This window comes from Neoarius graeffei, chromosome 18, assembly GCF_027579695.1.
Source record: "Neoarius graeffei isolate fNeoGra1 chromosome 18, fNeoGra1.pri, whole genome shotgun sequence".
Taxonomy (NCBI): Eukaryota; Metazoa; Chordata; class Actinopteri; order Siluriformes; family Ariidae; genus Neoarius; species Neoarius graeffei.
The window spans coordinates 29,940,918-29,956,958 of record NC_083586.1 but is presented as its reverse complement, the minus strand read 5'-3'; the positions used below and the strand labels follow the sequence as shown (position 1 = coordinate 29,956,958).

The 16,041-nt window shown below is 42.5% G+C and overlaps 1 protein-coding gene across 1 annotated transcript in view; it reads right to left on the bottom strand.

Moving 5' to 3' along the window:
• Window positions 1-16,041, bottom strand: part of rasa3 (RAS p21 protein activator 3) — a 180,992-nt gene that overhangs the window by 74,912 nt on the left and 90,039 nt on the right. The window contains exon 5 of the mRNA XM_060898657.1: window positions 11,061-11,137. Within this exon, the coding sequence (XP_060754640.1) occupies window positions 11,061-11,137 (77 nt within the window). The remainder of the gene's footprint in view (window positions 1-11,060; window positions 11,138-16,041) is intronic.

The window sequence follows — 16,041 nt, the reverse complement described above, 5'->3', positions numbered from 1 at the left end:
CTTTGGGTTTCTTCACACCTCCCAAAACCATGCTCGTAAGTGGCTATGCTAAACTGCTAAGTGTGTTGTGCATGGTGCTTTAGATGGACGGGCGTTCTATCCATGGTGCAGTCCCTCCTCACGGACTCCGGATCCACTGTTGCTGATCAACCAGTTAATGAGGATGAATGACTGACTGAATTATGGCTTTTACAACCATGTTATCCAACCCTATTCTTGAAGGGCCATCGTCAACACAAGACACTGCGTTCTCAGACCGTACATACCGTACTTGAACCAAATCAGAAATCTTTGTTTACACAGGATGAAAACAACACACTGTGTATATCTCAGTTTCAGTTCCTTTATCGCTAGGTTTCAAACCTTACGATGTTAGAAGCCTCATAATAAAGGAACCGAAAAACACTCAAAAGTAGTCTAGTGCTCTAAGGAATAATAACCTATAAGCCACAAAAAGGTAGCTCGGCACACTAGGCTTAAAATGCAAACAAACAAACCTCAAACTCATTCGCCTTTGCATTGCTAAATGTGATATACACCGATCAGCCCCATAACATTAGGACCACTGACAGGTGACGTGAATAACACTGATTATCTCATTACAATGGCACCTCTTAAAAGGGAACTGAAGTCATTTTTAAACTTGCTTCATTTCTTAATTAACGTGTTATTCAATTACATTTTCGGTTTTATTAACCTTATAACGTGACTCGTATTGGCATATATTACACTTATCAGCCTTTTTGGTGTTTAGCCATGTTGAATTTAGTTCGTTTGGTCCACGGCAGGCGTCGCTTATCCGCGCGATCTTCACGAGACTTGTACAAGACTTCAAACGTGAAGTGTCAGCACCGCCATTTTGAAAACTGTTTACACAGCGGCCGGCCGGTGTTCTGTAAAGTTATCCTACCTCTTGGATTTGTCCTACCAAGCCCACTGCGCATGCGCAGAACACATGACGTCATATCTTGGAATGTGGACCGAGTTTTGTCCTACCGATCAGCTGGGCTGATAGAAAATTATGTTTTGTGCGTATTGGTCGAGTTTTTGGCCGAGTCAAATAATTTGTCATGACTTGTTTTGAATAATAAAACGGTCTGTATGAGAACTTGCTAATTCTGTCATGCAGTGGGCACTGTGCAGTCAAAGTTATGACAGGGCATCGTTTCGTTTGTTTATAAATACTGTATTTTATACGTTTCTGAATTGCAAATATGCCTACATTGTAATTATTGAATATAGCTTATTTGGTTGAGTAAATCAGCACGGCTCGGCAGACGAGTCTGTTGAATTTTCCTACCCTCCTGGATTTCGCGCATGCGCAGTAGGCTTGGTAGGACAAATCCAAGAGGTAGGATAACTTTACAGAACACCGGATCGCCACATCATTCCAATTTAGATTAATTTCGAGATTCGCCAGCTTTATCAGTGACGGAGTGTCAGTCCTGCGCGCTGTAGCGCGCCGAGTGGACTCCAGCACGCATGCCGTGAACAAGGTGCACCTGAGCTCAATTAAGGAACTGTGTGTTTGCCTATTTAAGGACTGTGCTGATGCATTTCCATCGCGAAGTATTACAGTACGCATTACCGAGCCTTTCTACCCATAGTCTTGATTTCCTGTTTCTCGTTCTTGTCCTCGCTTAGCCTTTGATGTGCTGTTTGCGCCTCGACCGACCCTTTTGCTCGTATTCTCGTTTTGGATCGTTTGCCTGTCTCACTGTATATATATTCTGCACTTTATTAAACTGTATACTTCTGCACATACATCCGCCTCCCTCGCGTACATGACATGGAGATTATTCCATACGACTTCGAACCAACTGAGAAGAGTTGTAAAGACGACAGGATAAGGACGAGTCCGTCGCGCTGGTATTTACGTCATTACTGTCGCACAGTTAAAACGTGCCGGATCAGGCGGCTGGTGGGTTTTCAAAATAATAAACACATGCATGTTTTTTTGTAATAAATACATATTATACTGAGCGCATTTCCCACATAATCCTCACTAAGGTTTCGGACAGCACTACAAATTGGCGTCCACACTATATAGTGAGTAGGGAGCGATTCCAGACACAGGGAAAACTTCCGGCTTGATTACATCAGCATTCGAAAGAGGGCGCGCGCGTCTTTTGACAACGTTGGCAGATGTTGGTCGCTTTGATTTCCGCTGTACGTTTTACTTCCGTCCTACGACGTCTCGCACAGGTCTCAGTGAATCTCGTTTATGGCCGTTGCTTTGACATATGGACTGATATATTACAGAGCATATTTCAAACACTCATAACTTGCTCTAGCAGTGACAAAATAGCGATCAAACATGCATTCCGGGTGGCACGGTGGTGTAGTGGTTAGCGCTGTCGCCTCACAGCAAGAAGCCCTTCTGTGGGATTGGACCATATGGGCAAGCCTTCGTGCCCCATGTGAATCAATGAGCCTTGGCTGCCCATGATCCTGTCACCGGTTGTCCTTCCTTGGACCACTTTTGGTAGATACTGACCACTGCACACCGGGAACACCCCATAAGATGTGCCATGTCGGAGATGCTCAGACCCAGTCATCTCGCTATCACAGTTTGGCCCTTGTCAAAGTCGCTCAGATCCTTACACTCGCCCATTTTTCCTGCTTCCAACACATCAACTTCAAGAACTGACTGTTTGCTTGCTGCCTAATATATCCCACCGCTTAACAGGTGCCACTGTAATGAGATAATCAGTGTTATTCACTTTACCTGTTAGTAGTCATAATGATATGGCTGATCAGTGTATGCTTAAATTGTATGTATCCTCATGAGTATGTGCACTGATACACTTGTACGCAAGGGAAGGCCACCAACCACTAATCAAAGCAAAGCTACAAATCCCTCTGTTTAACACCTACATGTTGGTGTGTTGGTTCATGAAAATCAACACAGCGTATACAAGTCACTAAGCCAGTAGCATTGTGTCGTTTCCAGCAAATGATAGATAAGATCAGGTTTTTGAGATCAAAGCTGAGTCTTACCCACGCGACATAACCGCGTCTGATGCACAGCCATGTACTGCTGCCAGGACTACATTACTCACACACTCAGTGACTCACACTGCTCTATACTCAAGTATTATTCATGCTCATTCAGACAATATCTCAGACACAACACCTTTACTGCATTAATGTCAGCATCTCTCTCCAGTCATATTATGTCCCTTCAGCACTTCCTGCACGGTTGACATGGTGCCACGGCAGGCCGTCAATACACCCAGCCATGACGTACAACCATGATCCATGGGTGCTGCCAACACTCAGAACACAACATTTACACTAACGGAACTCAGGATTTCCGAGTTCCCAGTCAGAACTGTCAACTAGAACGCCCCTGAAGTCGGATTTCCAGCTTGGAAAGTCAGACGAGCCTCACAGCCCCGAGTTCAAAATTAAAGATGGCTGTTTCACGCATCAACATCGTGGAACCTGTAGTAATAAACTTTATCATAGTATAGTTTATGAGCACTTCTGAATTATTTGTACCTCATTAAGTCAGTCGTACACACAGTACTGTTCAACGTCTGTCTGTGGACATGTTGTTACTGTGTTTGTATGTGCAAAATACCACATAATACAATGTTATCAACTGGTATCGCTAATATTGCTAATACCAATAGCGAACCTTGCTACGTAAGAATTGGTATTGCTAACTGCTGTTATTGGGGGGCACGGTGGTGTAGTGGTTAGCGCTGTCGCCTCACAGCAAGAAGGTCCGGGTTCGAGCCCCGTGGCCGGCGAGGGCCTTTCTGTGTGGAGTTTGCATGTTCTCCCCGTGTCCGCATGGGTTTCCTCCGGGTGCTCTGGTTTCCCCCACAGTCCAAAGACATGCAGGTTAGGTTAACTGGTGACTCTAAATTGAGCGTAGGTGTGAATGTGAGTGTGAATGGTTGTCTGTGTCTATGTGTCAGCCCTGTGATGACCTGGCGACTTGTCCAGGGTGTACCCCGCCTTTCGCCCGTAGTCAGCTGGGATAGGCTCCAGCTTGCCTGCGACCCTGTAGAACAGGATAAAGCGGCTAGAGATAATGAGATGAGATGAGATGAGAACTGCTGTTATTGCTTTTCCGACTTGTACTGGAACAAGCCTCAACGCCAGGCGTTGCCCGAATGCCCGAGCTGCCTGACCAAGATGCTCGGGCAGAAATATTTTAGTGAGATGGGCCCGTTCGGCACACCTATGGTCGGCTTCTTTAAGCACAAAAATGATTTTCGAGCGAGTACATTACAAAAAACAACACATATTAACCAGCGTCCTCGCCTCCCTTGTGATCGCCGTATTGTTTTTTCTTCAGGCGCGCGTACGCATTTGTGCTTTTCATCACTACGAGCGGTCGCTGGTGCCCTCTATGTTTTCCCAGGTTGACTTCAGGACGTCCGCATATACAAGGGTAAGTCAAAAAGTTCTAAGACAGATGTTATAATTTCAAAAGGTGTGAAAGACATCCCCCAGAACAGCTTCAACTCTGGGATGTTGGTGGGTTTCCTCACGTGAACTGCTTGCTTCAGGTCCTTCCACAACATTTCGATTGGATTAAGTTTCAGGACTTTGACTTGGCCATTCCGAAGCATTAACTTTATTCTTCTTTAACCATTCTTTGGTAGAACAACTTGTGTATTTATTGTGTCTTGCTGCATGACCCACCTTCTCCTGAGATTCAGTTCATGGACAGGTGTCCTGACATTTTCCTTTAGAATTCGCTGGTATAATTCAGAATTCATTGTTCCATCAATGATGGCAAGCTGTCCTGGCCCAGATGCAGCAAAACAGGCCCAAACCATGATACTACCACCACCTTGTTTCACAGATGGGATAAGGTTCTCATGCTGGAATGCAGTGTTTTCCTTTCTCCAAACATAACGCTTCTCATTTAAACCAAAAAGTTATATTTTGGGCTCATCCATCCGCAAAAAATTTTTCCAATAACCTTCTGGCTTGTCCACGTGATCTTTAGCAAACTGCAGACGAGCAGCAATGTTCTTTTTGGAGAGCAGTGGCTTTCTCCTTGCAACCCTGCCATGCACACCATTGTTGTTCAGTGTTCTCCTGATGGTGGACTCATGAACATTAACATTAGCCAATGTGAGAGAGGCCTTCAGTTGCTTAGAAGTTACCCTGAGGTCCTTTATGACCTCGCTGACTATTACACGCCTTGCTCTTGGAGTGATCTTTGTTGGTCGACCACTCCTGGGGAGGGTAACAATGGTCTTGAATTTCCTCCATTTGTACACAATCTGTCTGACTGTGGATTGGTGGAGTCCAAACTCTTTAGAGATGGTTTTGTAACCTTTTCCAGCCTCATGAGCATCAACAACGCTTTTTCTGAGGTCATCAGGAATCTCCTTTGTTCGTGGCATGATACACTTCCACAAACAAATTGGTGTTTATTTGCACCAATTTACGTGTGTGCGTGTGTGTGTATGTATATATGAGTGTTTAGTCTACGTTTAGTTCTTATCTAGAGTGTTTATACTGTTTATATTGTTTGAGTGTTTAGTCTTTGTCTAGTTCTTATCTAGTGTTTACACTGTTTATATTCATACTGTTTATACTGTTTGTCTGAGTGTTTAGTCTATGTCTAGTTCTTATCTAGAGTGTTTATATTGTTTGTTTTTTCAATTTTTCTATTTTTATTTATTGCATTGCCTGTTTACACCGTGGGTCAGAGAGGACTGAAATTTCATCTGTGCTGTATGTCCAGCATGTATAGCATATTTGACAATAAAGTTGACTTGACTTGAAAAAAAAAAACGTGTTGTGAAGATCAGACTTTGATAGATCCCTGTTCTTTAAATAAAACAGGGTGCCCACTCACACCTGATTGTCATCCCATTGATTGAAGACACCTGACTAATTTCACCTTCAAATTAACTGCTAATCCTAGAGGTTCACATACTTTTGCCACTCACAGATATGTAATATTGGATCATTTTCCTCAATAAATAAATGACCAAGTATAATATTTTTGTCTCATTTGTTTAACTGGGTTCTCTTTATCTACTTTTAGGACTTGTGTGAAAATCTGATGATGTTTTAGGTCATATTTATGCAGAAATATAGAAAATTCTAAAGGGTTCACAAACTTTCAAGCACCACTGTATGTAGAGAAATAGCTTTGTTATTTTCATAAATAAAGATTTTTTTTTCAATTTGTCTTCGAACTTTTTGACTTCCCCTCGTATGTGTAAAAAAGCTAGTGGCAAGTACATTCAGTTAAATGGAAAGACATGCTTTTGTGTCTCAAATAGTAAACCACACGCTCTACAGTAAATACAGATCATTTACATAGCAAATTATCCCATAGATAAATATATCTTACCCCTTTTATCGTTTCCAATATTGCTAGTCATTGTTATCGGCAAAACAAAGTGTGTTTTGTGTCCTAAACTCTATAAAAAGACGTATTACATACTAATACCGTATGTAACGCTTACATATACGATATTGATTTATGTTTCATGTTTTCAGGGCTTGTCCTGTTCTTCCGTTGCAGAAATAAATGTTATGTTTAAAAATAAATGTTGCTTTTTAAAAAACATGTACTTTTGTCTAAATAATTACAAATCAATTACACGCCTAGAAAACATATCAGTATTGCCTTGAACCGTGTGCTTGAAAATTTGCCGAAAAACCGCAAAATTTTTGCGCAAAAGGAAATTCAAGGGGGAGGCAAAAATTTTTTGAGGCCATTTAAAGGTGTCAAAAGTTAATGTTGAGGCCTGTGGAACGCCATCAACTCGGGTGTGAAGTCATTCCCAGCTCCGACTTTCAACTTCTGAAGTAAACTGAACGCAACATAATGGTCCACTTTAACAAGAACGTCTCTCCACCTGCTCATTCATGCAATAATCCAATCCTGTGGCAACAACCTGGAAAATGACCACGTGATAATTTTCTAAATCTTTAAATCATCCGGTTTGGGAGAGTCTGTGCCTCAAGGTAGTCTCAGGTTCCCGTTTTGGGCTGACAGGAGTGGAACTTGGTTTGGTCTTCTGCTGTTGTAGCCTCACGGTTTGACGTGCTGTGCGTTCTGAGATGCTTTTCTGCTCACCACGGCTGTAAAGAGTGCTTGTTTGAGTTACCCAAGTCTTCCTTTCAGTTCGAATCTGTCTCCTCAGACCTGAAAAAGATGTTTCCACTTGCAGATCTCGCTTTGTGGTTTTTGCACTATTCTCTATTCTGGGTAAACTCTAGAAACTGTTGCGTGTGAAAATCCAAGGTAAATCGTCCGTTTCTAAAATCCTCAAACCAGCCGAGAATCAACAACCATAAAGGTTACAAAACCATCTCTAAAGAGTTTGGACTCCACCAATCCACAGTCAGACAAATTGTGTACAAATGGAGGAAATTCAAGACCATTGTTACCCTCCCCAGGAGTGGTCGACCAACAAAGATCACTCCAAGAGCAAGGCGTGTAATAGTCGGCGAGGTCACAAAGGACCCCAGGGTAACTTCTAAGCAACTGAAGGCCTCTTTCACATTGGCTAATATTAATGTTCATGAGTCCACCATCAGGAGAACACCGAACAACAATGGTGTGCATGGCAGGGTTGCATGGAGAAAGCCACTGCTCTCCAAAAAGAACATTGCTGCTCATCTGCAGTTTGCTAAAGACCATGTGGACAAGCCAGAAGGCTATTGGAAAAATGTTTTGTGGACGGATGAGACCAAAATAGAACTTTTTGGTTTAAATGAGAAGCATTATGTTTGGAGAAAGGAAAACACTGCATTCCAGCATGAGAACCTTATCCCATCTGTGAAACATGGTGGTGGTAGCATCATGGTTTGGGCCTGTTTTGCTGCATCTGGGCCAGGACGGCTTGCCATCATTGATGGAACAATGAATTCTGAATTATATCAGCAAATTCTAAAGGAAAATTTCAGGACATCTGTCCATGAACTGAATCTCAAGAGAAGGTGGGTCATGCAGCAAGACAACGACCCTAAGCACACAAGTCATTCTACCAAAGAATGGTTAAAGAAGAATAAAGTTAATGTATTGGAATGGCCAAGTCAAAGTCCTGACCTTAATCCAATTGAAATGTTGTGGAAGGACCTGAAGCGAGTTGAAGAGTTGAACCTGTTCTGTATGGAGGAATGGGCTAAAATTCCTCCAAGCCGGTGTGCAGGACTGATCAACAGTTACCGCAAACGTTTAGTTGCAGTTATTGCTGCACAAGGGGGTCACACCAGATACTGAAAGCAAAGGTTCACATACTTTTGCCACTCACAGATATGTAATATTGGATCATTTTCCTCAAGAAATAAATGACCAAGTATAATATTTTAATTTCATTTGTTTAACTGGGTTCTCTTTATCTACTTTTAGGACTTGTGTGAAAATCTGATGATGTTTTAGGGCATATTTATGCAGAAATATAGAAAATTCTAAAGGGTTCGCAAACTTTCAAGCACCACTGTATTTGCACAAGAGTATGGGCAGCAGAGAACTTTAAAATCTCAAACAGTGAAACAATAATGATCTAGATATAAAATATCAAAATATCAAAAATATGACATATATGTATCCGTCTAAATTAAGCTATTGATACATATCGAAAAAGCTAGAATGTCAATTCAACAATATATCAATTAAAATAAAACAAGATATCAATATATAATAGAACCACATAAAATAGTTTGTAGTATCTCTTTACATATATTAATAATAGGTCCAGTAGTATAATTAGTTTAACAGTCATTCAACAACACAAAGTTATTACTCTTAGAATGATCACAAACCGACAGCCACGTGTTAATCATGAATCGTTGAGAATTTCACAACATAAACAAAGGAAGTATATTTTACGACATTCAGATACGGTTTACGGTAATCGCTAGACGCATTTCATGTTCACTTCATGTTATGAAGCGACTGAACAACAAATTGAAATATATATGCCAAAAAATGACATTTAACAATAATTTTAAAATATTTTGGGTTCTCCACCCTTATGAAACAGGATTTTTTCTTCTAATTTGGCCGATTTTCGTATGTTCTATTTTGGGCCTTTTGACAAGCCCGTAATTTGGGCGCCGTTATACGGTATGTAATTGGGGCTGTATTTGCCTTTGAATGCATACAATCATGCAGATACAAATCAAGAGTGTCAGTTAATGTTCACTTCAAACATCGGAACGGGAAAAACTGCGATCTCAAAGCGTGACTTTCTTTCACTGTGGGTGTTGGTTTGAGTATTTCAGAAACTGCTGATCTCCTGGGGTTTTCACACACAACAGTCTCTGGAGTTTACACAGAAGGGTGCGAAAAAAAAAAAAAAAACACATCGAGGTGACTGAGTGACAGTTCTGTGGGTGGAAGCAAACGCCTTGTTGATCAGAGAGGTCAGAGGAAAATGGACAGATTGGTTCGAGCTGCCAGGAAGGATATAGTAACTCATAGTAACTCTTTACAACCGGGCTAAGCAGAAAAGCATCTCAGCATGCAAGAACAGAACACCACATTGGGTTCCAGTCCTACCAGGAATCTTACACTGTGTTCACACTTATACCAGTACGAAAGTGGTATAACTGTATCGATACAAAGTATACTGGTACAGCTTAGTGCATCTGTCCACACTAGCGAGAAATGTTTGCGGTTTTCTTTCACGGTAGTTGAAATGTGCGTGCACGAAATGTTTCCATGGTTACCGAGTAATTTCCTTACGAGAATATGGCAGATGAAACAACGTGTGTGTGCTTTTTGTTGTCAGTGTACAGTCTGTATTTCTGGTGGTGATTTATTCAGTCGAATCGTATAAAACGCGCGAGGCAGTTGAGAAAGAAACAAAGAAAATGAATCTCCCTTTCTCTCCCCTCACTTTCTCCCTCTTCCCCTCCCTTTCTCTCCCTTTTCCCCTCTTCCTCCCCCCTTTCTTTGCTCCATGTACTGTAGCTCCACGGTCGTTTTGAGCCATTTTGACGTTTTATTTACAGCTGGAAAGCGCGGGCGTATTGCCGGAAGACATAGGAATGGTTCATTGCGCATGCGCATTATATTTGTATCCATACAGAACCGCTTCATCTGTCCACACTACAGCGAAGCGCTACAGTACCGATACTGTACCGGTACGAAACCCATACATTTGTGGGTTTCGTACCGATACAGTTATACCGCTACAGTACCGGTATAGTTGCTAGTGTGGACCGGTGCTGCGGTACGAAAGTAGTTTCGTATCGGTACAAAATCCCTAGTGTGGACAGGGTATTAGACTCAAGAACAAGTTCCTATTAAAGTGGCCAGTGAGTGTATTTGCATATACAGAAGTTGTTCTAAACATATCAAAGCCATGTAAAGCCTTCCGTTCTCTGGAGGCCAATCCGTTCTCCAACATGACAGTATTGACTTTCTGTTGAGTAAAACGATCTGCTCGATGTTGCACACACAGCCATACAGGCAGGATATTGCCTTGGACAAACTTCTCTGCACAAAGACAAAGAAAGTGGGTTCGACAAATAAAGGAAGACAAAAAAGAAGGCGAGATTCCTCCCCGGAGAATGCTGTTTATTCTTTTGTGAGCCATTTTGCCCTAAACAAATACAAAAGTAGAAACATAAGGCAAGTCGGGGTGGGGGGACCTGAAACATATTTGACCAAACAGCTCCTTGTTTCTGTCTGGAATGTAGCTGGCTAACATGTTCATAGACCTAAAGCATGCCTGCAAGCCTCTCTGAGGTCTTTCTACATTTAGCATAATAAAAAAAAGGCGCAAGAGTGTTTCCCAGCTTAATGAATCCTGCTACGGTGAAAAGCTATACCGGATGAATAGATGAAAAATCGTATGTCAGGATCACTTTTTATACTAATAATAAACAACACATTAAAGATGGAACAAATTGCACTGGCATTTCAGTGACCCGTTGTTTAGACTGATTTCTGCAAAACAAGTAAAAAAATAAATAAAGAAAGAAATGTCGCCTTTCCGCAATTCCGACCCTCCTCTGAATTGTACTGGGTTTCCTACGTGTCGGGTAAATGACGTTTGCGGCGTTGCTATTGGCTGGCGGGGGAGTGCAGGGAGAGCAGGGATTGGCTGACTCACCGGGTTGCCAGCTTGTGGCAGACGACTCCGCTGTCTGTGATGACCTCGCTCAGGCGCAGCTCCAAATGAACCTTTCCCTGTGGAGGATGGGATGGCGTTACCATGGATACACACACCACCCAGTGAGAAAAGGTGAATGAGGGGAAGAAGAAGACCCGAAAGTGAGGGTGTGCGTGCATGTGTGAGACAGAGAGAGAGAGAGAGAGAGAGAGAGAGAAGGTATGTGGGGAGTTTAAAGTATTGCAGTTGCTTCATCATGACATGAACGAAAGAATATGTTTTTTGAATGAAGTGTAATTTGGGTGATGTACAGCTCTTTGCAATGATGAATGAAACCTCACTATATCATTGATTTGTGAGGGTATAAATGTACTAATTATATCTATAAGCGCGCGCGCACGTGTGTGTGTGTGTGTGTGTGTGTGTGTGTGTGTGTGTGTGTGTGTGTGTGTTTAAACCCTCGGAGAGCTGCACTGTCAAACTCCAGCTGACATCATCAATATGCAAATGAGACTTGACAGGCGTCTGGGGACTCTCCCTCTCTGTCTCTCTCTCACACACGCACACACACACAAAACAATGTGCTCTCTATGATTGGATGGAGATGCTCCATCTTTCTCCTCCATTTCAGCCCATTCCTCCCTCTCTCTCTCACACACACACGCTTCCGTTCTTCACAGTCACGAATGAATACGACTGTGTTACTGGAGATCCGCTTTCGGGCAAATCTAGCCCTCTGAATAATACAGATGTTTCTTTGGGGCTGAAGAGAGAACGTGTCTGTGTGTGAGCCGTTTCTTTGAACTAAATTCACACAAGTTATGATGCCTTCAAGCGCTTAGGGCAGAGGACTTATTACGTTAAATACTAATCTCGGGTTTTGTTTTGTTTTTTATTTATTAAAAAAAAAAGCAGTCTGTTTGTGGGGAATCTGTTCTACACACAAACACACTGATTCATTTGAAAGGTGCACCCTTAAACAGATCCTGAGGGAGTCAATGACTCATTCTTGCAGTCGTTTCTAACCTCTGTCTAATCAGCCTGCTGTAGACTCTCAATGAAGGCAAAAGGCTGGAGTGTGAAACAGCTGATACGCTTTATATGTTCATTTCCTGTGTCGGAAGCAACACAGGAAATCCTGGTCAAAATCAGCATGAACAGTTCGGCGTCGTTTATGCACGCTGCTTTTGTACAACAGCCAGCCTGATGTCAGCTCGCATCGTTGTCTCATAGACCGACCCTGACTACTTCCCTTCCGTAAATACTGAAGTTATTTATCTCGGCCAGTTTAAGAGGTTGTGAGTTTAAGCCCCGGGATTACACAGAACCCTTCAGCAGGATCTGAAACCCACAACTGTGTGCTTTGTGTTCTGAAATACTTATAAGTCACTTTAGACAGAAGCAATTGCCAAATAAATGAAAGATTCAGTTTGAGCCTCTGACTAGCTGGACACGGACATAGCCATGCTTCGATGTGATGCATCGACATCACATCGAATGACATGCATATGAGACAGTGCTATGCTGTTTTTTAGATTTATTGCCTATGTAATATTTATAGCAGGCGGCACGGTGGTGTAGTGGTTAGCGCTGTCACCTCACAGCAAGAAGGTCCTGGGTTCGAGCCCCGTGGCCCGTGAGGGCCTTTCTGTGCGGAGTTTGCATGTTCTCCCCGTGTCCGTGTGGGTTTCCTCCGGGTGCTCCGGTTTCCCCCACAGTCCAAAGACATGCAGGTTAGGTTAACTGGTGACTCTAAATTGACAGTAGGTGCGAAAGTGAGTGTGAATGGTTGTCTGTGTGTCAGCCCTGTGATGACTTGGCCGGGGTGTACCCCACCTCTCACTCATAGTCAGCTGGATAAGCGGTTACGGATAATGGATGGATGGATATTATTTATAGCGCGCACACACACACACACACACACACACACACAACTAGCTAGCTCTCTCCATCACCTGATACAGTGATTTGCAAAAGTATTCATCCCCCTTGGTGTTTGTCCTGTTTTGTCGCATTACAAGCTGGAATTAAAATGGATTTTTGGACGGTTAGCACCATTTGACTTACACAACATGCCTACAGCTTTAAAGGTGCAAACTGTTGTTTTATTGTGACACAAGCAATAATTAAGATGAAAAAAAAAACAGAAATCTGGAGTGTGCACAAGTATTCACCCCCTTTCGTATGAAACCCCTAAATAAGAGCTGCTCCAACCAATTCACTTCATAACTCACATAATTAGTTGATTAAAATCCACTTGTGTGCAATTAAAGTGTCACATGATGTCTGTATAAATCAACCTGTTCTGGAAGGACCCTGACTCTGCTACACTACTAAGCAAGCAACATGAAAACCAAGGAGCCTCCAAACAGGTCAGAGACAAAGTTGTGGAGAAGTATAGATCAGGGTTGGGTTATAAAAATATCCCAAACTTTGAATATCCCAGGGAGCACCATTAAATCCATTATAGCAAAATGGAAAGAATATGGCACCACTACAAACCCGACAAGAGAAGGCCGCCCACCAAAAGTCACAGACCGGGCAAGGAGGGCATTAATCAGAGATGCAACAAAGACACCAAAGATAACACTGAAGGAGCTGCAAAGATCCACAGCGGAGATGGGAGTATCTGTCCATAGAACCACTTTAAACCGGGGCTTTATGGAAGAGTGGGCAGAAAAAAGTCAATGCTTGCCCAACAGCATGTGGCAGACTCCCCAAACACGTGGAAGAAGATTCTCTGGTCAAATGAGATTAAAATTGATTTTTTTGGCCATCATGGGAAACGCCATGTGTGACACAAACCCAACGCCCTGAGAACACCATTCCTACAGTGAAGCATGGTGGTGGCAGCATCATGCTGTGGGGATATTTTTCATCTGCAGGGACACGAAAGCTGGTCAGGACTGAAGGAAAGATGGATGGCACTAAATACAGGGCAATTCTGGAGGAAAACCTGTTTGAGTCAGCCAGAGGTTTGAGACTGGGACGAAGGTTCACGTTCCAGCAGGACAATGACCCTAAACATACTACTAAAGCTACACTGGAGTGGTTTAAAGGGAGACATTTAAATGTCTTGGAATGGCCTAATCAAAGCCCAGACCTCAATCCAATTGAGAATCTGTGGCATAACTTGAAGATTGCTGTACACCAACGCAACCCATCTAACTTGAAGGAGTTGGAGCAGTGTTGCCTTGAGGAATGGGCAAAAATCCCAGTGGCTAGATGTGCTAAGCTAAGAGAGACACACCCCAAGAGACTTGCAGCTGTAACTGCAGCAAAAGGTGGCTCTACAAAGTATTGACTTTAGGGAGTGAATGTTAATGCACACTCCAGAGTTCTGGTTTTTTTCATCTTAATTATTGTTTGTCACAATAAAACAACAATTTTCACCTTTAAAGTGGTAGGCGTGTTGTGTAAATCAAATGACGCTAACCCTCCAAAAATCCATTTTAATTCCAGCTTGTAATGCAACAAAACAGGACAAACACCAAGGGGGATGAATACTTTTGCAAGACAGTGTATGTGTAATAGTCATTATTCGGGATGTACATCTCCATCAGTGAGGCCAATGTGATACACATCTCTATGTGCTGCCGATAATCTGATATATTATAGATACACATGAAGCAACTACCAATGTGATGTGATTCACTGCTACTGTGATGCAGTACAATTCAACACAATGCGATTCAATTCAATATCCTTCACGCTGCATGTAACTCTCCCTCCCTCCCTCCTTCATTCTGCAGTGGAGATGTAGAGATGAGCAGTGGAGATGAGAGTGAACGCTTGAGAAACAGTTTAGACACGAGGAATCGGTCTAAATATAAAATTGCTGGTCTCGTTTCTAAATAATAAAGCTAATCCGGCACCTACTAATAGTTCTATATTAATAAATAAGCCGAAAGCTTAGAGAAGCAGCTTTGGGATCAAAAGGTTGCCGGTTCGATTCCCTGGACCAGCAGGAATGGCTGAAGTGCCCGTGAGCAAGGCGCCTAACTCCTAACTGTCTAACTAACTAATCTGTGAATCTTACCATCATTACACAACATCGTTATTAAATATGGTAGAGAAAATGATAAAACGCAGCATCAGGCGTATGTCGTGGTTTTAGACAAATCATGCGTTTATTACTATGCGTTTAGACAAATCATTCATTCAGCAGTGCCTCTCGTTTTCACAAGGACTCTGACTGAACAGAACCATCCGGAATAACAGGGCTGTTCGCGAAAAGCAAAAAAAAGCTGCCTGAGAAGCAAGAGACCTCAGTCGGTTGTGAACTGCCAATTACTAGGAGGGTTTGGATGGGAGGAACTTTTTCATAGTTCTGATGTGTTGGAGGAAGTTCCCCGTTTTTGGTTTGTCCGCACTGCAGGATCTGCAGATGATTATAGTTCTTGAAAGCTGTTTTAAGGGCCTCTTACTTCTGGGTAGGTTCTCTCCCAGTACAAGAGGAACCATAAGTGATGTAAGTGTAGGGCGATTGGTCCAGATGATCCAATGCGGCACCGGCAACCGTCAGTTTTAGCGTTCTAGTCCTGCGTTATAGAGTAAGACAGCATGTTGGCTGTTGGTTCGGGCAGTATACCGTATTTATCCTTATAGAAGCGCCCTCCCTATTTGACACGCCTCCACGATTTTCAGAGCTAGAATAGTATTTACCAACCATTTTCTTCATTTAACAAACTTTAAATCCAACAAACCACAACAGAGACGTTCAATTTCACCGCTGACTTTTTTTTTTTTTACCGGAAATCGTGTTAGTAAACATGGACAGTATAAAATACGGACATTCACTCTGCTGCGGATATCAATACGGGTGGAGACGTACCTTTTGTTTGCACCACTCTTGTACACGTTTACGGTGAACATTAAATGTTTTTGCAGCTAAGTGTTTGCCTTTCTGCTCTGCCAGTTCTACAACCTTTAACTTAAAACTAGCGGTGAAGGATCGTTTTGAGGACGACATTTTGTTTTG